The following is a 23,474-nucleotide window of genomic DNA, read 5'->3' as shown; positions in this document are numbered from 1 at the left end:
AATAAATTTATATTAATGTTTTTGATTAAATTAAACAATCCATCTTGTACCGTGATATATTTAATTTAAAAAGATAAATTAACAAACTAATAACCTTTAAAAATATATTTTATTTAAAATAAAACATTCATAAAGATATTATTCATCTCCTATAGTAGTTAAAGGAATTATTGTTGTTTTTAGAGGTTATGGGTTTAAGCACCAGCGGCTGATTGAACATTCATTATCAAATAGTTGAAAGTATTTAAAATATATACTTCTTTGTAATTACCTTAGCTTAAGAATTGTCTGTCTAGCTCAGTTGGTAGAGAACAAGGCTCTTAACCTTGTGGTCGTGGGATCGAGTCCCACTGAGGGCAATTCATAACGGAGGTCTTCCACGAAAGCTGTTCTCAACCTGGAGTTGGGGGCAGCCTACTACCCTACCTCCCCTTTACCCCTATTACATATGGGAATAGGGTTAGCTAAGTTTGTAATTACCTTAGCTTAATAAAAATAATATGATTAGTTTTTATATTATCATTATCATATAATATTACAAAATCAAATAAAACAATATAATTTCAAAATTTTAACATTACCTTCAATAATGTAATATTCTCTAAATCAAATCCCATATTTATAGATGGGATCTGGGCAATTATTCCTATTGTATGATATAATAACTTATCATGTGTGCCCATGACACGTCACATGCACATAGAATATGTACATTTTACCACTACAGCAAAACTGTTCTGTAGCGGCATTTTTAGCGGCATTTGTTGATAAAACGCCACAAAAGTATTATATATAGCAGCGTTTTCAATCCAAACGCCACAAATTGAGACTTTAGCGGCGTTTTTTGTGAAAAGGCTGCAATAGAGTATAAATATAGCGCCGTTTTTATTAAAAACGCCTCCATAGGATGGTATATAGTGGCGTTTTTTTAACAAACGCCGTAATTAATAATAGTTTTTGCGTCATTTTTAGACAAACGCCACAGAAAGGTTAAACAATAGCGGCGTTTATAGTAAAAACGCCGCAATATAGTAGATATGTAGCGGCGTTTTAGCTAAAATGCCGCAATATATTTAACATTTAGCGTCGTTTATACCAAAAATGCCGCAATAGAGTAGTAAAATAGCGGCGTTTTTTGTATAAACGCCGTAAAAAACATGCGATATAGTGGCGTTTGTTAAAAACGCCGCAAAATGTTAAATATATTGTCCTCCCTTTTCTCCCACCCAAACCCTAAAATCATTTCAACTCTTCTTCCTTCATAGTTTCTTCTCTGGTACAACAACGACCCTCACACGATTCCAAGTGACGTCGTCTTTTGTCTATCCCGGTGACCAAATCGGCCCTCTCACCGACGAACTATAACACAATTCCACGGTTTGATCCCTCTTATCACTAATGATATTTTTCAATTTTGTTTTGGTTGGTATTCTGAAAATGGGGAAAACCCAGAAAGCTAACAACTAACATATTTGAGAAAAAAAGAACAGGTCTTGCCTTGAGTAAGAGAAATTATCGTCGGAATGTCTACGTGGCGTCTTTGCTCTGACGATGGATCAAATTATCGCTGGGAGGCTATCGGTCCGGTTTCGCCGTCGAAACTCGATGATGACTCGACAGGAACTCATATTGCTCCATACCCTTCCATGGTCGATCTCCTACTTGAAGGTAAAATTCTATGAATCTTTATGCCGCTATATTTCCCTTTTTGTACGGTCACTCAAATTTCATAGATCGTACGCATGTAGGATCTTCGAAGCTTATTGAGAATGATGATAGAGAAATGGATAAATACCCTATGTTTAGAAACGAATTTGGTAACTCTGTGGCGTTGAAAGAATCTTCAATTGGAAAAGCAGTATCGATCCTCAATGAAGACGATGTTGCCTCTACTGTTACTCCAAGTAAGCGTTTATATCATCTGTTTAAATATATTTTAATGTTTGATTCAATTCCCAAGCACCTCCAATCAAGTTTTATACTGTAGGTGGAGGGTCGTTATCTGTTTCAAGTGGAGGGTCGTTATCTGTTTCAAGTGAAGCACTAAAGCGTGCAAGGAGTCTTCTTGGTGAACCGGAGGTAGGAGATTTATTTGGTGAAATGGATGAAGAGTTTCTCCATATAGAATTTACACGAGGAAAAACTTAACGATGCGTCGTCAAACAAGGAAAACATCTTTCCTACGTCCTTTCCCTACGAAGGAGCAATGAAGACTAAATTGTACTGAACAATATGGTGAAGACTGTTTATGCATAAGTACTTTAATGTTTCTAAATTATAATGTATGTTGAAGACTGTTTATGCATAAGTACTTTAATGTTTCTAAATTATAATGTATGGTGAAGACTGTTTATGTATAAGTATTTTAATGTTTCTAAATTATAATGTATTTTATTGTTAAGTAGTTTTATGCATAAGTACTTCTGTCTTAATTAAAATGTATGGTTGTAACTTTAGGTTATGTATAGAAGAAATGAAATATTTAAAATATGTTAATCTTATATAAATAAAGGTATTTAGCGGCGTTTGTATCCAAAAACGCCGCTATATATTACACATTTTGTGGCGTTTTTAGATATAAACGCCGCTAATGAGTAGTATAATAGCGGCGGTTTTTTACAAACGACGCAATAGGTGTATTATATAGTCGCGTTCTTATAACAAACGCCGCAAAATATTTGTATTTTATTGGCGTTTTTAAATAAAAACGCCGCAAAAATTGTTTATTAATGGCGTTTATAACAATCGCCGCAATAGGTGTACTATATAGAGGCGTTTTTTACCAAACGCCACAATATATTTGAATTGTTACAGCGTTTCTAGACACCAACACCGCAATATATATGGACATTAGCTGCGTTTATTAAAAAAACGCCCCAATAGAGTATAACTCTAGCTGCGTTTGTATTACAAACGCCGCAATTGTTACTTAAATCCTGCGCGAGCATTTCCCCCTTCAAATCTCATTCTAAACCTAATTTCATCGAAAAAAATGCTCCCCGTTGCCATTCGAATCCGCCACCACCTACATCGTCGCTGGTGGTATGTTCATCGACCATTGTTTTCCCTCTTCCTTTCTCGACTTCGTTTCCCCTTTTAGAGATTTTTCTTCTTCTAGGAAAACAGCTCGCGTTTGTTTCTATTTCCTCACCTCTCCTCGATCTAACCACCAAAACACCGTGAATCCCATCTCATCTTCACTCTCCGTTTGATTCTGTACACTTTTTGAATTTTGTGTTCGAAATGTATTTCCTATTTTTTGATTCAATTGTTTCCCCCGTGTACTCAAGTTTGTGATCTGATCCTGGATTTTATTGTTCTAGCTTGATCTGGGAAAGTTATACGATTAGTTCGGAATCTGCTTCGATTCTTTGTTTTGGGGCGTTGAGATGGCGGGGCAAAATCAGGATCAATTCAGATCTTACTTCAGGAAAGCAGATTTAGATGGGGATGGCAGAATTAGTGGAGTTGAGGCTGTTTCTTTCTTTCAAGGATCCGGTTTGTCCAAACAAGTCCTCGCTCAGGTCCCTTTATCTCTCTCTCTCTCTCTCTCTCTCTCTCACACACACACACACACGTTTCATTTTCTATTAGAATCGGGATTTCTGGGAACTTACCGAATTTAGGTTAGATTGCATTTGATTGTAACATGGTGAAATTTCTCAATAAACGTAAACATTTTATAGCTGTTTTTCTCTTGTACAATTATCAGTCTGCTTCTTCAGATTTCTCTTGACCAACTTGTCCATTGCTTATGTGGAATTTGTTCCTTTTACTAGTTACTACGTCAATAATTTTTCAAATGGATAAGGTTTCGATTGTACTGAGATACATGTCTTGCTGGCTGAAGTTACAATTGACAATAGAACATAATTAATTCGTTATAGGAACTTTTTCTAGTTATTTTGTGACTATGTTTCTTATGGATGCTTTAAATGTTTAAACTTTCCTTTGCTAGCCGCTGAACCAGTGACCGTCAGTTTGTTCTAGATTTTATTAATGTACTGCCTGTTAAACAAAACTTGCATACAAGAAAGGAGAGGCTACAAGTCAGTGGTTTGTAGACCAGTACATTTATAGTTTGAAAGAATAGAAAAAAATGAAGAATCATTTTTAATTCTGATGAAATAACAGATGCAATGCCTTCAGCCTTGTTGTACTTTCTGTCGCATTTGGTGGTCGATGATGGATTTTCACACAGTGAATGGCATAGTTTAGGGATTAGAAATTTTAATTTCTAGATTTTTATGTTGGATTAGTACACATCTAGATGTTATACATGCTCTATAGTGATTCATGTACCCTATACCCCTTTTTTGTATTAATTTATTAAAGCAAGGAGTTTAATATTATGGGTTCATTCATATTGTTTTATCCAATGATTTCAGATATGGACATATGCTGATCAAAGCCATAGTGGTTCCCTAAGTAAGCCAGAGTTTTTAAATGCTCTCAAGCTTGTGGCTGTAGCACAAAGGCGTGAATTAACACCAGACATTGTTAAGGCAGCATTATTCGGTCCTGCTGCAGCAAAAATTCCAACGCCACAAATTAATTTTCCTTCTACATCCGCTCCACAGATGGGTGCAGTTATGCCAACATCCTCTTCAATTCCTGGGTTCAGAGGACCAGGAGCTCCAAATGCTGGTATGGGCCAGCATCAGTTCCCTTCTGTTGAAAACATTTTGATATTTCGATATAACAAATTAAGTTAAATGAATTTTAAGATTTTCCAAAATGATTTTCTAAAGTATGTTCGATAAATTTATTCGAATATAAAAACATTACTCCAAATATTTCAAAAATCATTTTTAATCCTTACTTAAGTGTAAAATTAAGTTTTAATCTTAAAACAATTTCAAAATAATCTTTCAAAGTATTTCGAACCATTTCAAACCCAAAATTTCCAGATTGCTCAGAGGGAACCGATTCCCTCCCATAGGGGGTACCGATTCCCCCCTGAATGGTTTGACTCCGAGATTTCCAGAATGGAAATTTGATAAACTTTTCGAACTTGAACCCATTGTCTATCATCAACTTGTTCGTATCTTCTACTGTAATGCCGTTTGTATCAAAAATCGTGACAAAACCAAAACCATAGGAGTGCGTTCCTACCTCCTAGGTCAATATTTCCATCTTGATCATGATTACATAGCCAATGCCTTAGGCTTGGACAATGAAGGTTTATCAAACGAAAAACAAGTTTTAGGCTCACGATATAAACGGAATGATAGTGCAAGTGTTTTAGATCTCCATGAGCGTTTTCTTCATCTTATGATCACTTGGTGGTTTCGACCATCCGGGGGTCGTTATTCTACTCTTAGAGCTTTAGACCTTTGGTGGTTGCATTGTTTTGAAAACAATATAAAAATAAACCTTTCCGAGATTATCTTTGCTGAGATCGTTGAAACCGTTAACTTAGTGCCAAATAAGAAACTCTGTTCTTCACTAGTTTACGGTTGTATCCTTAGTAATCTCTTTTCTAAAGCCGAACTCCGAGTTGGTCTAGATGCCTCATTTCCTCTTAAGAAACAAATCAATCTTCTTTCTTTAACAAGAGCGGGATGGGTCAAAAATAAGGAAACCGGTGCATGGGTTCGATCTTCTACTCCGGGAGCTAGTTCTTCACAAGCTCCACCCGAAGCTGACGAAGATCCCGAGTTTGAACAATTAATGAGGGATATCGATGAAGCTGAAGAAGAACCTGAACAACCCGAGGAGCACGCACAACAATCGACTCAAATGCCTCCATATTTTCAATCCTTTATGGAGACATTTGATTTCCGTTATGCGACAATGGATTCGCGCTTTTCCTCTATAGAGTCTCATTTATCCACAATGGGAGCTCAACAATTAGAGATTCTTCAGGAGATGCGTGCAAACAATGAAGCAACCAATGCTCGTATTAATGAACTAACTCATGAAATAGCTGCTATGCGAGCCCGTTTTCCTCCTACCGATCCGGATGCTTGATTTTGTGTTTAGCTTTAAAACTTTGAACAAAATGAATATTGTTTCAACATTTTGAATTGTTTGATTTTGTGGATTGTTGGATTTTGGATTTATGGATAGTGTGAACTTATATGTTTGGTGTGTTTTATTCGTTATTGCATCATTATTAGCAATATGACCAATTTTGCCATATCACATTATTTATGAATATTGATTACGGAACTAATGGCTAACGTTTCTCTTAATTGTGATCTTAGCAGCTTATGCATACATATACCTAATCAAATGGCTTAATATTTTTCACGTTTATTTGAATCTTTTTGATTTAACAAAAAGGGGGAGAAGAAGTGTGTTTAAGTATGTGTTTTTAAAATGATAAATGGGAGAAGTGTTAAAGTGTGTGTTTTTAAAATGATAAATGGGAGAAGTGTTAAAGTAAGGGGGAGTAATTTCAAAACTTGATTTCAAAATCTTAAAATTACTAAAATGTTTTGTTATATCAAAAAGGGGGAGATTGTTGAAAACATTTTGATATTTCGATATAACAAATTAAGTTAAATGAATTTTAAGATTTTCCAAAATGATTTTCTAAAGTATGTTCGATAAATTTATTCGAATATAAAAACATTACTCCAAATATTTCAAAAATCATTTTTAATCCTTACTTAAGTGTAAAATTAAGTTTTAATCTTAAAACAATTTCAAAATAATCTTTCAAAGTATTTCGAACCATTTCAAACCCAAAATTTCCAGATTGCTCAGAGGGAACCGATTCCCTCCCATAGGGGGTACCGATTCCCCCCCCTGAATGGTTTGACTCCGAGATTTCCAGAATGCTCGGAGGGAACCGATTCCCCCATAGGGGGTACCGATTCCCCCCTGTTCAACGGTCGAAATATTTGAATTTTACACTTAGGGAACCGATTCCCCCACGCTCCAAGCTGTTTTATTAATTGTTTTCACACTAAAACGGCTATATTATCTTCATTAATTATCCCCAACGTTCAGAAGTGATTCAATGTGTATTTAAACAAGTTCTGAAGCCCTTGATCAGCAAGAAATCATAGAGAAACAAGAGAGAAAGCATCAAACACAAAGTTTGTGCAATTCAAGCCAATTTTCATTCAATATTCATTTTGCTTTCAAAGAACACTTATTGTGCTCATTTGTAATTTTCTTTGAGTGTTCTTTTCTTGTTCTAGAATTGTGCAAACATCTTACCTTGTGAGGTTTTCTTGTAAGTTTGCAAATTTGTAATATTCTCTTTGGGAAAAAGAGTGTTCTCAAGAGTTGGGGTATACTCTTGAGGGAATTGTAAGGTTATCTCTTTGGCCTCAAAAGAAAGAACAAATTAGTGAATTTGTTGGAAAATCCTTAGTGTGGATAGCTAAGGTAGTGGACGTAGACTTTATTTGAGAGAGTCGAACCACTGTAAATCGCTGTGCAATTACTTTCAATTTTCTGCAAAAGCTTCCACAAAAATTTTAATTGCCAATTCACCCCCCTCTTGGCCGATTCCGTCAATCGATTAACTCAACACCTTCTCAACAAAACATGTCAATGAGACCCCCACAAACCATGCCTACTGCACCTGCCCTGCGTCCTCTTCATCAACACTTGCTATGGGTTGGCTAGATATCGTGGTATGTGTCTGACAAACTAATGTGGTTTTATAGCTTAATAAAATTATGAAAGCATGTTAGGTTCTTTTTTTTAGTGGAATTTTATGATTGGATGCAGTTTTATATTTTCACATGCAAGTTAAAATGTTGAGCTTGCATGGATCTTATCAATTAGATCAACTCAGCAATCGCGAGGTTGGTAAGAGATTAATTATTATGCATTGCATCCAAAAGATGTAGCTCTATTTACCTTTAGTTTCATTGAAACATTTTAATAGTTAAGAGGTTCGTGCAAGTCTTTGTTCAGTTATTTGACTAAAATGTGTTTTAACTTGGAAACGATTGTTGTTATTATGCTAGTTCTGTTTTTGGTTGTTTCAACTAAGTAGTTCCATATATTCTTTGCATTTCCATCCGTCAAGCTTTTCACCTATTCACTTTTCTAAAGGTGTTCTGGTTTTAGTGTGCTCACCAGTAGACTCATCAGGGTTTAAGAAGTATGTTACAAATAATGTTGGGTAATGCTAATAGTCTCTGCTCTGTAACATGCCATTGGATAGAATTGTATATTTCTCACTTGTTATACATCAGACCATTCACAGTGGTATGTACTTTCCTTGTATTACATATCTCGTTTATTTATTTTCTTCTGTTAGGGGTTAGAAAGCATGTACAGTTTGGCACAGAAAAGCATTCAATTGAAACAAATGGCCTCTGTACATAAGTTGATGGGGCTTATAATTAAAATTCTTGGGGAAAATACTGAGGTGACAAATGGGGATAAAATATTAATTTACAATCTACGTTAAATTCTCTTTTTGCTTCCTTATCTTTAAGTTAGATTGTGCTTTTGTCTGTTCTCAGGTTGTTTTAGCAGAATGCTTGAAAGGATTTGGTCCTTGGTAAGCTGTCATATTTCCATCTTTATATCTTTCTGTTTGTTAGGAATGCAGTTTTGGAGCCTTTTTCTGGGTGCTATTGATTTAAAATATGTTTGGTCCGATAAGTTGTTAGAAGTTATCATGAAATTCAAGCTTGGATGTTTCTGGACAATTATTAAGATATATCTCTATATTTTGCTTATCATCATGAAGGTTGCCCATGCCATAGAGTTGTTGACTGCTGGGACTGACCATGCAGAAATGTGTTGTTAACTTTTTTAACGTAAGATATAATGGATTTTCATATAAACTGATGATTTATTTGGATATGAAACTAGAGATCAGGTTTGCATTGCCATGGATGGGGCCTTTTCAAGTGGCATTCCAATTGGAGTAAGACCTCATGAAGCAAAATATCTGTGCAAGAAATGACAGGACGATACTAGCTCTGCATCATTGTTTTCCCATATAAACTGGATTTATCTATTTGAATTTAAGCGCCTCATTGTGACGAAGAGTTTTGAAGAATGTGTAAGATTAGAAACAAAATATCTTAGATATTATTGTTTATTATAGTTAATAATGTTGAACTACATTATATTTTACGTTAATGTAAACTTTGATTTATTATTATGGATTTCATTTTTCTTGTTATGGATTTTAAGTTTGTTGTTATGGATGTCAAGTTTATTGGAAAATGCTACAGGTTAAATTTGGGTAATAAAAGAGTAGAAAACAACATTTGACAAATTAGTTTTAATTTGCAAAATCAATTTCTTTTAGCTATAGAGAGGTAATTAGCGGCGTTTGTATCTTAAAACGCCGCTATAGATATGATATTTTGCGGCGTTTGTTCTAAAAAACGCCGCTATATACCAGATCTTTTGCGGTGTTTGTGAGAAAAACGCCGCTAAATCTGAAGACCTATTGCGGCGTTTGTGGGAAAAACGCCGCTAAATATTAACACCTATTGCGACGTTTGTTGGAAAAATGCCGCCAAATATCAACACCTATTGCGGCGTTTGTCCAACAAACGCCGCTATATATCGTTACCTATTGCGGCGTTTTTTGTTACCAAACGTCGCGAACTTTAGCGACGCTATTTGCATCGGCGCTTTTTGCGGCGTTTGTCATAGCGCCGCAGGTTTTTTTTGCGGCGCTTAAAAACGCCGCTATAGGTAAAAAAAACGTCGCAAATGTACAGTTTTGCTGTAGTGTACGTAAATTTTTAGATAAGATCAATTTATGTGTTTATCTATACATATAAAATTCTAACTAATTGTCGCTTAAATCGTAAATTGGTGTAGTAAAATAAGAAAGAAAAAGAGGATTGTATGAAAACGAGAAGAAATAATTGTATTATTATCTCGATTTGAATCGTGTATAATTTTTTTTATGGTGAATAAAAGTAAAACTTAACTAGATCAAAACTAACAAAATCACGAACTCGTCTTTGCTCCTTCTTCCTGGAGAATTGATTGAATAGCCTCTGGAGGCGTTTGGAATATTCGACCTGCAAATTCCTTCTTTTGTGCCATCTTTGCTAAGCTGTCAGCTATCTTGTTCGCATCCCTTCAAATATGCTTTATTTCTACCATCCATTGTCTCTCCAGCAGATCACGTATGTGCATGATGATAGTAGGTGACGTTGCCTTTGGCGAACTCCGGGTTAATAATCTATATTCATCAGCAATATCCGTCTCTAGTATCACCTGTTTTTTTCAAATGCACCCCAAAGTTCTGCCTCAAGAGCCGAACATATCCCCACTGCTTCTGCAAATCCAATCAGCCAGTCTCCATTGCTATCTCGAATCGCTCCCCCACATGCTGCATAACCATCTTGTATGTCTCTTGCCCCATCTATATTGGTCTTCAACCATGCAGACGGTGGAGGTATCCATTGAGGGTCGCTTTGTTCCTTCCAGGTTCCCGGTTGCTGAGCATTATTGGCCGATTCCCTTGCTCGTATGCTTTCCTGCTGTAATCTTCTACCTTGGTCTAAAACTGAAAATTCGTTTTTCTGGTTCGAAAATGTGTATATTCCTGTGTTTCCAAAGAGCCCATACTATGGAGCCAAACAAAAGGTCTCAGTCTTTCGCATCTATCGCAAAACGTTCTTGTTTTTCCAAATTTCCAGGGCTGTTGGGCACATTCGTAGAACATGGTCGATTGTCTCTTCCGCCGCTCCACATATGTCGCAATTGGCCCGTGTACTCATATGTCGACGTACTCGCTCACTATTTGTGAAGACGCTTTTATTAGCAATAAGCCATAAGAAGATTTTTACTCGTTGTATTCCTCGATACTTGGGAATTGTTGTCCATGTTTTATCTTCTGCACTTAAGGTATCGTCTGTGTGGATATCATATGCTGATCGAACCGTAAATAGTCTGTTTGGATTCCATTTCCATCCTGGCCTATCGGTGATCTGGTTTTGTTTTGGTGGCATGGTTGCCATAAGTTGGTGTAGTATCTCCTGGGGAAGTAACGTCTCTATTAGCGGCCACTTCCATTGTCCTTGTTCATCCACCATGTCCGCAACGGTTATGAGCGGTTATTTCGATGCCAAGTTCGGATTACTTACCTGGTTTATTAAAGGTTCGTTATCACTTAGCCAAGGTTCTTTCCAAAAATCAATGGAGTTTCCATTTCGGATAATCCATGTCAGACTCGATCGTACATCGTTCCATATTAGACTGATTCCTCGCCACAACCTCGAGTATTTTTTTCTGGATATGTCCTCTCGAACCATGTCATTCCATTTATATTTGGTTCCCAGCACTTGAGCCCATAGTTGGTTCGGATATAGTACGAGATTACAAGCAATCTTCTTGAGGAAAGCATCATTTTGTTTTCCCAGTTTCTTGAAGCCGAGTCCCCCCTTTCTGCAGGAGAGCAGATTGTGTCCCATTTAATTAGACTAATTCCTTGCTTCTCATGTGTTTTACCCCATAAGAATTGACGAATCACCTTCTCAATTTCAGCACAAGTGCCTTTGGGTAGCATGGTGGATTGCATCGAGTAAAATGGAATCGTCGATAAAACGGCTTTAGCCAAAGTAATTCGTCTTGATCGGAACACAAGCTACCATCTCGAGTCTTGAGTGATTGAATGTAATTAGTTCTCCTTCTTGACATATCAGATACCATATAGAACTCCAAATCTAATGAACATTTAATATTTTTTTAATCTAAATACTTGAGTTTCTTAATTTTATTTATTATTTTTTTTTTATAAATTCTAAATATAATTATAGTTTCGTCTAGAAGGAAGAGAAATGATAAACTTTAAGAAAAGAAAAAAAAAAGGTAACGAACCAAATGTGCTTGCTCAATTTAAATTTATTATTATTATGATTGAATTAATTTTAATTTTATATAATTTATTTATCTAAATCAAGTAAATGTTATGTCCGTAAAATATAATTATTGCAACGTAATATTTTTTTAATGATTTATTTTATTAATATAGGATGGTTATAAGAGATATTATTTATTTTAAAGATTTTTAATTATTTAACAATGTATCTTTAAATACTTTGTAGTTGTTGGACTCAAACGTGAGATTTATAGGGATAACAAACCTATTTTACTTAAATTTTTGACTAAAAATATTTAAAAATAAGAATAAAACTGATAATATTTTTATTTAAGACTGACATCATTGGTTCTCCGCCGCATAAACCGTCATGTGCTTCGCCTTAGACATCCGCCACGTGTCCCATTAAAGTTAACGTTTTTCTTTATTGTTTTTATAATTCCATTCAGCCCCGGCCACCTGTAATTTCCAGAACCATCAATTTACAGAAATCCTTTTAACGTTTTTCAAAGATTTTCCCGACGACTTACGCTATGTTGAACACATTTTTTGTTCCGTCTACTTTTGTAGTGTAGTAAAAAACTTGAAGACAAATCCAAAACCAATTTTTTTATTCTGTTTCTTCTTCTCTTCGTTTTCGTTCCACCATAAATTTTTGCAGATAAGCTTCCAATTAAAAAAATATCAGTTTTTTCCATCACCATACACCTTGCCCTTATATTTGTTTTTCTGGGTAATTGTGTTTTAAATTGATTTCGTTTTTCCAGAACATTAGTGTAGAGGAGAAACAAAACTCCGGGTATTTAACCCTTTTTTTTCCTGTCCATGATCTGTTCATCAACTAGAACGATTGTGATACCCGGAGGAACTAAAATTTACAAACATTCTCATTTGCATGTGAAAACGAACGTTCTCCATTTGAAACCCAAGTTTGTATACAAGGATTTCAATCGTTTAATCTCGTCCGCTTTCAAAAGAATGGCGGTGGAGCCTTTAACCTCAGGCGCGAGTGGTCGTATAAACGCGCTGTTCTCTTTGCGTGCTTTGAGGAGTCTCTTGTTGGTTTTGAATGCCGTCGTTTTGATGCTTCTTTTGCCGTTCCGGGGAACGATACGTGCCTCCGTGATCGGTTCCGGGGAGAATGTGGGGAGGGAAGAGAAACAGGAGAGCCGGAGGAAAGGGTGTTCGTCTTCGTCGGCCGTGGTGAGGGTTCCGGTGGCGATGTTGCCACGTAGGAGCGCGGCGGTGGTTGTGGACCAGGAGGCTGCCGCGAGGCGGTCGCTGGCGATTCAGAGGGTGGTTCAGGACGATGATGACGAAACGGTGAGGGAGTTTTCGCTGGTCACTAGTGCAAGAGGTGACACGCTATTCACCCAGTCTTGGACTCCAGCTTCAGTCATAGTCAGGTCGGTTCCAATTAAAAACAGTAATTTGCTCACTTTTGTTTATGCTTATGCTAATGGTTTCTTCTCAATTTAATTTAATTACTTAGAAAATAGCTTAGGGATGCCGACTGAAGCCTGCAGAAATGGTTGAGTTTCCAATGACACTATTGGTTAAAACCATGGATGAAAGGAAATGTCTTGTTTCTATTTCTGCCCTATTAATCCCAGTCCCTGCAGCTGGAGGGTGCCCAAAAGATTGCTCTCTCTTTGTTTTTAATATTATGGTGTGATTACAAGGTATTATATGTTTTAATCTTTTTTAGTTATTGACAACTAACACACCTATAACCTGCTCAATCCCGTTTCGGAGAATAACCTTTCTTTTTATCGCGAGGCCAAACATTTCTGTTTTTCAACTCTCCTCTTTCCATCCTTTCACTTTTTTAATCAACCAAGCACACCCTAGACTTCTGGTTATGGTCCCCTACCTTCTTTTTCCCGCATATTGGTAGAATATTTTGGCAGTTGTTAAGGAGATAATATTTCCAATAGTCTCTGCCATAGTTTGTCACATATTTGTCTAAAGTCTTGCAAGTGCCTTACCATCTTCCAAGGGAGTTATCATTTGGCACATTTTCCTATAGAATTGGACTTATTCAAAAGGAAAATCTGGTAGCACAAAATGCTTTTGTCACTGATGGTTCCATGCGTAAAATTTATTTTATTTATGCTTAGTGAGTTAATAGGAATTGATATTCTTGTTAAATGCTTGAGAATTAGTTAATATGAAGCGAGAACTTTATGAAGTGTGCTGAAGACAATGTAATAAATTAAAATGAGCAAATGGGAATGTTGGAAGAGTTTTTACTATAAATGTAAAAGCAAGAAACAAAATCGAGCTTTAAGGGACTGAAATAAGAATATCCCTGTGAGAAAAAGTTTCAAATCTGTCTTTGCTTGAAGTGAATTCGACTGTATGTATAAATTAGATGTTTACATGGATGGTAGACAAAGACATTTATGCTTTGGTATTAAGAGTCTTTGTTGGCCGGTTTAGGCCATGTTTTCTGATATGCTCGATGGGAGGATAAGAATTTAAGGCGAACTGTGAAAATTTTAACTGATTAATATGAAATTAGAATAGTTAGTTTCTCGCTCATCCTTTGAAAACTAAGCAACTAATCGAAGTTTACTTCACGTAGACTAATTTATGGGCATTTTCGTTGATAAATGATCTACATAATTCATGTGCATTTCTTATATGATTTCTTTATATTTTGCATGCTTGTTTTCAAACTGGTTGCTTTATTATTCACTTTGATGGTGATGTTATTTGCATGTTTTTTTTTCAGGGGAGTAGTTGTTCTTTTGCATGGCCTGAATGAACACAGGTTTGTTTTTCAATCCGATGCCGTTGTAGAGGTCCTGTTCAATTGATTCTGTGGCCTTTTGTTTCTCTCTCTTACAATGTTTCCATTTTTACAACAGCGGGAGGTACAGCGATTTTGCGAAGCGTCTAAATGCTAACGGATTCAAGGTCTATGGAATGGACTGGATTGGTAAGTTCAATTTCCATGTAAAATCACATTCTTCTTGGCCCTGAATTCTGTCTTACTGATGTTGCGTGCCATGTATTTTTGATGTACATGAGTAGAATGAAAATCAGAGCTCATATTATGTGGTCAACTTGACCCATTTCTGGTAAACCAGTAGTTGTTTCTACATTTTATTTTCAATAATTCTTACCATCAAGAGTGCCTTTCATTCTACATCTATTGTTGGAGCCTCAAGGTCCCTCTTACTGTATATGAATTTTTATGGTGATTTCTTTTGGTCGTAATGGCGAGTGATAATATGATGCTGGCCTCCCAGTAGAAAGGAAATATTAGGATGAAGGGATATATTGTTCTTGTTATGTGCTCATAAATTTGTGTTTTATATATATATATATGTGCGTGTGTGTGTGTTTTCAGGCTTTGTATCCTGACCACTGCAACTAAGATTCCAACACTCACTTTCCTTGTACTTTCTCGACACTAATCAAGTCAATGTATCCTTTCAAGATAACTGTTAAATATTAAGGGAAGAGATCATGTTCAAAATGGAGTTAGAAACTAGAACTGGAAAAGTAAAGTTAAAAACGAAGGCAGCTTCTACCATTTTGTTGAACATCACGGACACAGAAAAATTAGGAAAAAAGGGGGAAGGCTTCATCATTTTTTGATAATTTCAACTATTTTTTGTGAAGTCTTTGAATTGCCAAAATACAGCTGCCTACTTATTTGGAGAAATGTGTTTTCAGCCTCAACATAAAAGAATGCTTTGTCTACAAAGGGCATTTTAGCCTGCTTATGTTTGTTGAATATACACTTTAGTTTTCGATGCTAGTGTAAAATCGATTTTAAAACAACTTTTTCCTTCATTCCTTGAGATAATCCTTCACGGGTTATCTTCTATTTAATGTTGTTCATAGTCTAGATTCTAGAGACACGTTTTCTTCATCGATGCATCTATATTTGGATGTTGCAGGGGCTTGAGTATTTCCATTGGGGGAAGCCCATTGGTGCCAAAAAAGTAACACTTGAAGCACGTCATAATAAGTAAGCTTACTTTTAAGTGTTTATAGTAAGGAAGATCTGAAAAAACAAAAATATCTTCCTGTTTAGATGACCTGTAGAAACACGACGTACTGTTTTTGATGATATTCTCCTCATTATAGGCTACTCAGATTTCAGTTTAGATAAATTTTCCACAGTACTTGAAAGTTTCCCTGGTAAAAAGATGTAAAAAACGAGAAACCTTCTTCGATGAATGTTGCATCTTGCAGCGTGGCAGCTTAAGCATAAAACAATATATCTCCAGAACCGCTATGATAAAATCAACCAAGACTAGTTGAAAATATGCTTTCTAACTTCATCTACCATCCCCCGGGTTATGGCTCGCAACTTTCTTCTTTTAAATGGAAGTTGTTTGTTGTAAGCTTTTATCTTTGGTGGTTCATTGTTGATGGTCACTTCATTTTGCTTTTGTTTTCAATATTTGCTCTTCATATCCTGCAGGACATGGTGGAAGTGATGGGCTACATGGATATGTTCATTGTCTCGATTATGCTGTTACCGATATGGTATGTTTTAACATATCGACAAAAGTATAATATTTGAATCGAGTATTGGATCAAATTAAACCATCTTTGTTTGTCTTCCACTATGCTGCAGAAAATGTTCCTTGAAAAGGTTTTAGCCGAAAATCCCGGGGTTCCATGCTTTTGCTTCGGTCATTCAACGGGTGGTGCGATTGTCCTTAAGGTAAGGTTTCATAAAGAACAGCAGTTCCCCTGTAAATTTTGAATGAAATATTAATATGGTTTGTTACTTTTCTTTAATGTATGTGTTCATTATTCATTTCTGTTACCGAAACAGAAAAGCAAAACAGTTCCGTCTATTTTGTCCCACTAAACTTTCAACTATTTTCCATTTTAGGCTGTACTTGATCCGAAGGTCGAAGCCAAGGTATCAGGCATTATAACGACTTCCCCAGCAGTAGGTGTACAGCCATCTAATCCGATTTTTTGGTAAGCATTTCCATTAGTCGTATCTTCTTTCCAACTGGTTTTCCGGGTTCGGAAGAACGTGGTTCAACACAGGCATTAGTTTAAAACGATGACGAAGCTGATGAGTAGTTTCATTCATCATCTCCTCGTGTCTTCTACCTATGACAGGTGCTTGCCCCAGTTCTATCATTTCTACTGCCAAGGTGCCAGGTCAGTGTTTCGAATAAGAAGGGCTTGCCGGTTTCCAGGGACCCGGAGGCGCTGGTGTCCAAGTATTCGGATCCGTTGGTATACACGGGACCCCTCCGGGTGAGAACTGGGTGTGAAATTCTTAGAATTACATCCTACTTGCAGCAGAATATGAACAGATTGAGAGTTCCTTTATTTATTCTCCACGGCATGGATGATACCGTAACCGATCCTCGATCCTCGAGGAAACTGTATGAAGAGGCTGCGTCAACCGACAAAACTATCAAATTGTTTGAAGGGCTGTTGCATGATCTCCTATTCGAACCGGAACGAGAAACCATAATGGATGACATAATCCAGTGGCTAAATTGTAGAGTGTAAAAGAGTTGTCTAAAGAGAGAGAACCGATGAACTCTTCAACTACCATAGATGGACAAAAATAGAAATAGGAAGAACTCCTAATGCAGTGAGCAATTCAAGCCAAATAAAGATTCTGGATTTTCTCTATCTTCATTTTCTTTGATGGTTGCTTTCTGGTCTGTGTTTTGTTGTATTGTTTACAGTTTAGTCTCTCTGCGTTTGTATTCATATTTCACGTTGTAGAAATCAAGTGTTTGTGACAGAGATCGAGTTGTGATAATTTTCAAATAAAATTTACATAATACAATAGGATTGGTCCTAACTCAATTTTTTTTTTCATTTGCTTTCTAAGAAAATTTGATTTGTTATAGATCTACATTTGTTCCATATAAATATGTGTAATTTTGAAGATGATTGCTTGATTTTCGATAGTAGTTTTAAGAAAGTTTCAATGTTATAGGGTATCGATATGTCCGAAGAGTTTCGATAATATCTTTCAAATTATTAGGTTTTGTATTGATTAATCCGGATCGATCTACATCACACATCTGATTTTGGTGGGTGCGTCTCTTAACATGAATTTTTTGCATACACAAAGATTCAAACTCAAGATCTTACTTAAGCGATATCAAATTGCTTACTACTTGAATTGTGTAGAGTTTTACTAGGTGTTCTGCCTTTTTAATTTTGTTGAAGATTTACGACACCTTTTGTTGATTTTATTTTTAGCATTTTAAAATAAGGTTTGGCTGCAATATATTTATTTTGTTTATATATACATGCTGCACTACTTACGTAAAATTAAGGCCACAATGTTATCGATTGCACATTGTCTTTAATGGGAAGGTAGTTTTTATGGTTAAATTACATGTTTGGTATCTAAATTATTAATTTTGGTCTGTTTTAGTATTTAGACTTTTAATTTTTTTCAAAATCATACTTAGAGTTTAATTTTTGTTTTATTTTAGTACATCGCCGTTAAAAAATTTAGTTTTTGTTTCATTTTAGTATCTCGTTCAAAAATAAAACGCTAAGTATTGAGAAGATTAAAAGTTTAGTACTAAAACAGAACAAAATTTATAATTTAAGTACTAAATGTGCAATTTACCCTTTTTTTATTTTTTAAATTGATGCTTTGACTTATGGAGTGGGCAAAGTAATTTTTTTTTATTCTTTTTGGGATTTAAAGGTGCAAGTCTCCCACTCACATGGCTTGTTTCTTGAGCCATCACTATTCAACTTTGGGGTAGAAATTTCAGAAGACACCAAAAAATAAAGGGACCCCCAACACCCCAATTGATGATTAGGGTGCGTTGATGATAGCTTTTTAATTTCCCATCAATTAATAGCTCATAACAAAGCCATTGGGCCTTTCATATCCTTTTTAAAGCATTTGTCAATTCATGGAAACCCATAATAGCTTCTTTTTGCCCCTAAATTTTTGTTTTTTTGGCTCAGTAAATAAGTTTTATTAATAATAGAGATTAATGACAAATATGCCAACAAAAAAGAAAAGCAGAAAGAACTTTTCACAACCCCAAATCACCTCGTTACTAATAGGTTCAACTTAATTCTGCAGGTGACGAACCAAGGCAAATCCTGAATCAATTTGAATATTTGATAGGGTTGATGTCATTCTCGAAATCAAGAACAACAGTTGTAACGACCCGATTTTTCTAAGTCAATATTTGAATGTTGAGCCAAGAATTTGTTTAATAGATTTATTATAGCGTGAAGATTCATTCGTTCGAATTTGAGTCCAATAGGATTAGAAATTAGCCTTATTGGAGATAAAAAGAAAAAATTTAAGCTTAAGGTGAAAGAGAAAGGACTTATTTAGGAAAAATATGACTGATATGGGCGAGTTTATGGCTAATTTAGGCGTGACTTTTGGGGTGGTCAAACCAATTCTCTTTCTTATTTTCCCTAAAACTCCTTCCTTTCATCTTTTCTCTTCTTTCTTTTCCTTCCAAGTAAGTAAGAAAGAAAAGCTTGCATCTTTATTAATCTACTTCATCCATTAAAAAATCCAAAGTAAGATTCATGATCTTTGGATCATAAGATTAAGGCGAGCTCACCATCTTCTTCAATGTTGGCTATGAGTTCATTCAAAGGTTTCGAAAGGTTTGAGCTTCAAAAGCTTTCTCCCGTGTTTTTCATTCATTTTTATGGCTTATTTTTTTTATTTAACAACTGGTATTCATCCTTTTTCATGTTAAAATTATTGTTGACTTTTGGTTAGTGGAAGAGTGGTGCAAGAACCCCAAAAGAGAATGGTCAAGCAAGGTTGGTTCTTGGAGGATTTAGAAAGGTATTTGGGTAGATTGGATGATGAGGTAAAACACTCTAACTCTTCTCTACTACTTCTAGTGCATAACATCTAGCGTTGCTTGCTTGTATGGGGTGGAAAAGCATGTACGGGCTTGGGTGCTTGATTAATTATTATAGACGTTTTGGACGTTACATTGGTGTCAAAATTATGTATGATGACCCTAATGACTTTCATAAGCTTTAATAATCAACTTAGGCATTAAAACAAGTGTTTGACATGAGTTTAAGGGTGTTTCCCAATGGAAACAATGTATTTATAGGTTTTAGCATCGGTATTGGATGAACAATATCGATACTTAGTTAACAATGGAAAAAATTAGGCTATTTTGTAAGGGTAGTATCGATATTGTAGAGGGTAGTACCGATACTAAATTAGGCTATTTTTGGTCATCTTCGAAACTAAATTTGTTACCGATACTCAAGGGTGTATCGATACTACTTGAAAGAGTATTGATACTAAGGACATTTTAGGAGAATTTTGAGGCTATTTTTAGTATTGATCCTCAGGGAGAGTACTGATACTCTAGAGTATATGTTGATACTCATTTAAAGGTATTGATAGTATCAGTGATGATTGTTCAATGGACTTTATCATGTGAAATATACTCAAGAGTAAAAAATTTAATAGAAGTTGAGATCGAGCACTTAGCTTAAATGTGAGAAATTACTAAATACCCTTAGAAGGGATGAAATTACTAAATTGCTCTCATGGGTCTAAGTGAGTGAAATAACGTAAATTAATAAGAGTTTAAGTTGTAAATTGATGAACAATGGTGTAAGACTCGAGTGAAGATTCTAGAAACATTATAATTGATTAATAATGGGAGGAATAATGATTCTAAGATAATAATTTGAAAGATTAATAGTGGGATGTTAATGATTTGTGATGAGATGTTTACTTTTATAACACGAGCTTGATAATGAAGACTCGATAATAATATTATGGTGATAATATGAAATGCATGATAATCATAAGAACCTTATGAGATAAGATTCTACAAGACTTATGTCTTTGTTTGACACTCGAGAAACAACAATGAAACCCAAGTTACTTGTGTATGACAGTTATCTATTGTATGATGTATGTATGATGGGTTATCCAAATATACTAAGAGTGGTTCTAAGGCACTATAAAAATGTTCTAGTTGGATGTTGCTCTAATGCATTTGTAACCTAGACTCATCCATTACTCTAGAGGAGTAGGCTAGTCGGATGTATGTTCTTAATGAAGATGTGACCCAGGTTTCACCCAAGGTATTGGCTATGTGGGACCACTAGAAGTATGTTCCTGATATGAGTGTGACCCATGTCTTATTCAAAGTATCTATATCGTAGGCTAAAGGGGTATGAGTCCTGTGATGTGTGTGTGACCCTAGACTAGACCATGATGTCTGCTTGTGTGTTGTTGACGAGAGTTCGAGCTTCATGACCCGAGCCTCATATGGAAAGTGTTTAAGCGCAGTGACCTGAGCCTCATCCTTGGTATTATATTGTGATTGGATGCGCGTGTGAGCTCCGTGACCTGAGCTTCATCCTTGTTGTTATGTTGTGATTGAGACTGAAACGTAGATATGCATGATATAGATGGCTAGATAGCATTAATGACATTTGTAGTATCGTTTCTCTAATTATACTTGTTGGCATGCATATGTTATGAATGCATGGAGTATAGTAAAGCCTATGTGTGGCGCTGAGTTTGTGAGCTCAGCGTTCAAAATGTGTTTCCGTTCATAGGTTACAAGTTATTTTGAGTGCGATGAGATAATGATATCATCGAAGGAGTCTCAATGGAGTACCAGACTATAGTGATTACGACTTGATGTGCATGTAGAGGTTATAATTTGAAAATAAATTAACTTGTAATAATTTCATTTTCGTAAGTTGTTATAATTTTGAACTCACCACATATAAATCAACAATAGCAGAAAATGAAATTAGAAATCAATCCACAACATGAAAAAAACCCGTAACTCCTAAATTTGACAATTGACCAATACCAGAACAATCACTCCATCGGACACGAGACTAAATCAAATTGATAAACCCTACCTTCAAGAAGACGCTTATTTGTTATCATGATGATCTTCCCTGCTTTGGACCCTCGGATTGATTTGTATACACATTTTGCGTTCGTGGATAGGTTTCTCACGTCGCTTAACTCTGATTTGCAATTTGTCTGTGGTCTTTCAGTAGCTTCGTCACCTTTTGTGGTTCTTTTACTGATGCAGTCAGATTTTTTCGCATCTTTATTTTATTCGAGTTTTTTGGTTAGATTTTTTTATCCTTTTCCTTCTTTGGTCTTTATGTGATCTAGGTCGCTAATTTTTGTCTCAATGATAATAAAAAATTATCATAATTATGTCGTAACCGGTTTTCGTCCGGACACGAATTTTTATTTGGCGGGGAAATTGATGTGAATAAATGGTTTTGAAAATAATTTGGGAGTCGCCATCGGCCTTTTGGGTCAGGTAGGTCGAATACCTAAAAATTATTTTTTTTAAAAGAGTTTTAAGAAGACACCAATTAAAAAAAAATGAACTGATCTGCATTTATAACCAAAAATTCGTTCTTTTTAATAGTAAAAAGGGATTCGTGGTCGGTTACGTTTAGGGAAGGATTAGCACCCCTACAACGCCCAAAATTGGTACTTTTTAATTATAAATTGTCTCTATTATTAAAATTTTAAAAATTCAAAAATATATTTAATTTATAATTCTATTATTTCAAAATTATAAAAAAATATTTTAAAAATATCAGAAAAGAACTTCTAGGTGCCTTAAGACAGCTCTTTTCTTTGATATTGATAAATATTAATTTAAATAATATTGTTTACTTTTTAATTTTAAAATATCAGAATAGGACATCCAGTTGTATTAAGACTGTCATTTTCTTCGATATTAAAAATAAATATTTAAAAATTACTATTTATTATATATATATTTATGAATATATAAAAATATTTAATAATATAATAAAATAACAATAAAAATACTACTAAAACAATATATTTAAAAACAATAAAATAAATGAAGACATATAAAATAACGGACTAAATTATAGTAAAAATAAAATTAAAAATCTAATTCATAATTAATCAAAATTATAGGGATTAAATATGTTATTTCTTTATTTAATAATTTAATGACTAAAATAAAATGATCTAAAATTCGGATATTATAATAAAATAAATTAAAAATATAAACTAGGGGTTAAAATATTATTTATTAAAATTAAAGGGATTAAATCTGTTATTTATCCTAAATATATTATTTTAATATAAAAGACTAAAATGAATAAAAATAAAATTTTGAGATCAAATTATAAATTATTATAAATTCAATTTAGTGACTAAAATTTAAAGTTTATAAGTTGGGAGAACTGCGGACGGGGTTTAACTATTGTTTAATTACGCGCATAGTCCTTCCCGAAACGACGTCGTTCGGGAAGGACTATAAAAGTCCAAAACCGGCTGGCCCGAAGGGCCAGCTATCTCATTTCTCATTTCACTCTCTCTCTCTAAACTGAGAGAGTTTTAAAACTCTCTCGCCTCTCTCTAGCTTCCCTCACCGGAGGGAAGCCGGTCACCGGACGGCAACCGTGTGCCGCCGTGATTGTCACCGCCGGCCACCGCATCCGGTGGCCGGAAAAAAATATTTTTACACTAATAGATAGATCGGACCGTCCTAAGGACGGTTCCGGTGTTATTTCCTCCTAAAAAGCTCCCAATCGGAGCGAATCTACAAAAGTACCTTCGGTGTTTCGAAGGTTCCGGTGAGATCCGGTGGTCGGGGCTTCCTCGGTAAGTTTCTTTTCTTCCTTTTTCCTTCTTTTTTTTTTGTTGCTTTGTTGCTGAGATCGTTGGTAGTATGTATATATTTTTTTTCTT

General features: G+C 35.2%; 1 protein-coding gene and 1 pseudogene across 1 annotated transcript; both read left to right on the top strand.

Annotated features, from left to right (window-relative positions):
• The first annotated feature begins 3,136 nt into the window (after positions 1-3,136).
• LOC120206565 (EH domain-containing protein 2-like) lies at positions 3,137-8,556 on the top strand. Its single transcript, XM_039206183.1, has 5 exons — positions 3,137-3,216; positions 3,324-3,524; positions 4,389-4,673; positions 8,439-8,476; positions 8,520-8,556. The coding sequence occupies exons 2-5, from the start codon at positions 3,390-3,392 to the stop codon at positions 8,554-8,556; spliced, it is 495 nt and encodes a 164-aa protein (XP_039062114.1). The 5' UTR covers positions 3,137-3,216; positions 3,324-3,389.
• Positions 8,557-12,632: 4,076 nt separating this feature from the next.
• Positions 12,633-17,296, top strand: LOC120206644 (annotated as a pseudogene).
• The last annotated feature ends 6,178 nt before the right edge of the window (positions 17,297-23,474 follow it).

The sequence above is a fragment of the Hibiscus syriacus genome, unplaced genomic scaffold (assembly GCF_006381635.1).
Source record: "Hibiscus syriacus cultivar Baekdansim isolate YM2019G1 unplaced genomic scaffold, ASM638163v2 tig00013960_pilon, whole genome shotgun sequence".
NCBI classification, from domain to species: domain Eukaryota; kingdom Viridiplantae; phylum Streptophyta; class Magnoliopsida; order Malvales; family Malvaceae; genus Hibiscus; species Hibiscus syriacus.
This window is presented reverse-complemented; position numbering and strand designations above follow the sequence as displayed.

Coding starts and splice junctions, on each gene's coding strand:
- LOC120206565 (XM_039206183.1), top strand. CDS start 3,390: ATGGCGGGGCAAAATCAGGATCAATTCAGATCTTACTTCAGGAAAGCA. Junction 4,674..8,438: donor GCCAGCATCAGTTCCCTTCT/GTTGAAAACATT, acceptor GTCTGTTCTCAG/GTTGTTTTAGCAGAATGCTT. Junction 8,477..8,519: donor TTGAAAGGATTTGGTCCTTG/GTAAGCTGTCAT, acceptor TCTGTTTGTTAG/GAATGCAGTTTTGGAGCCTT.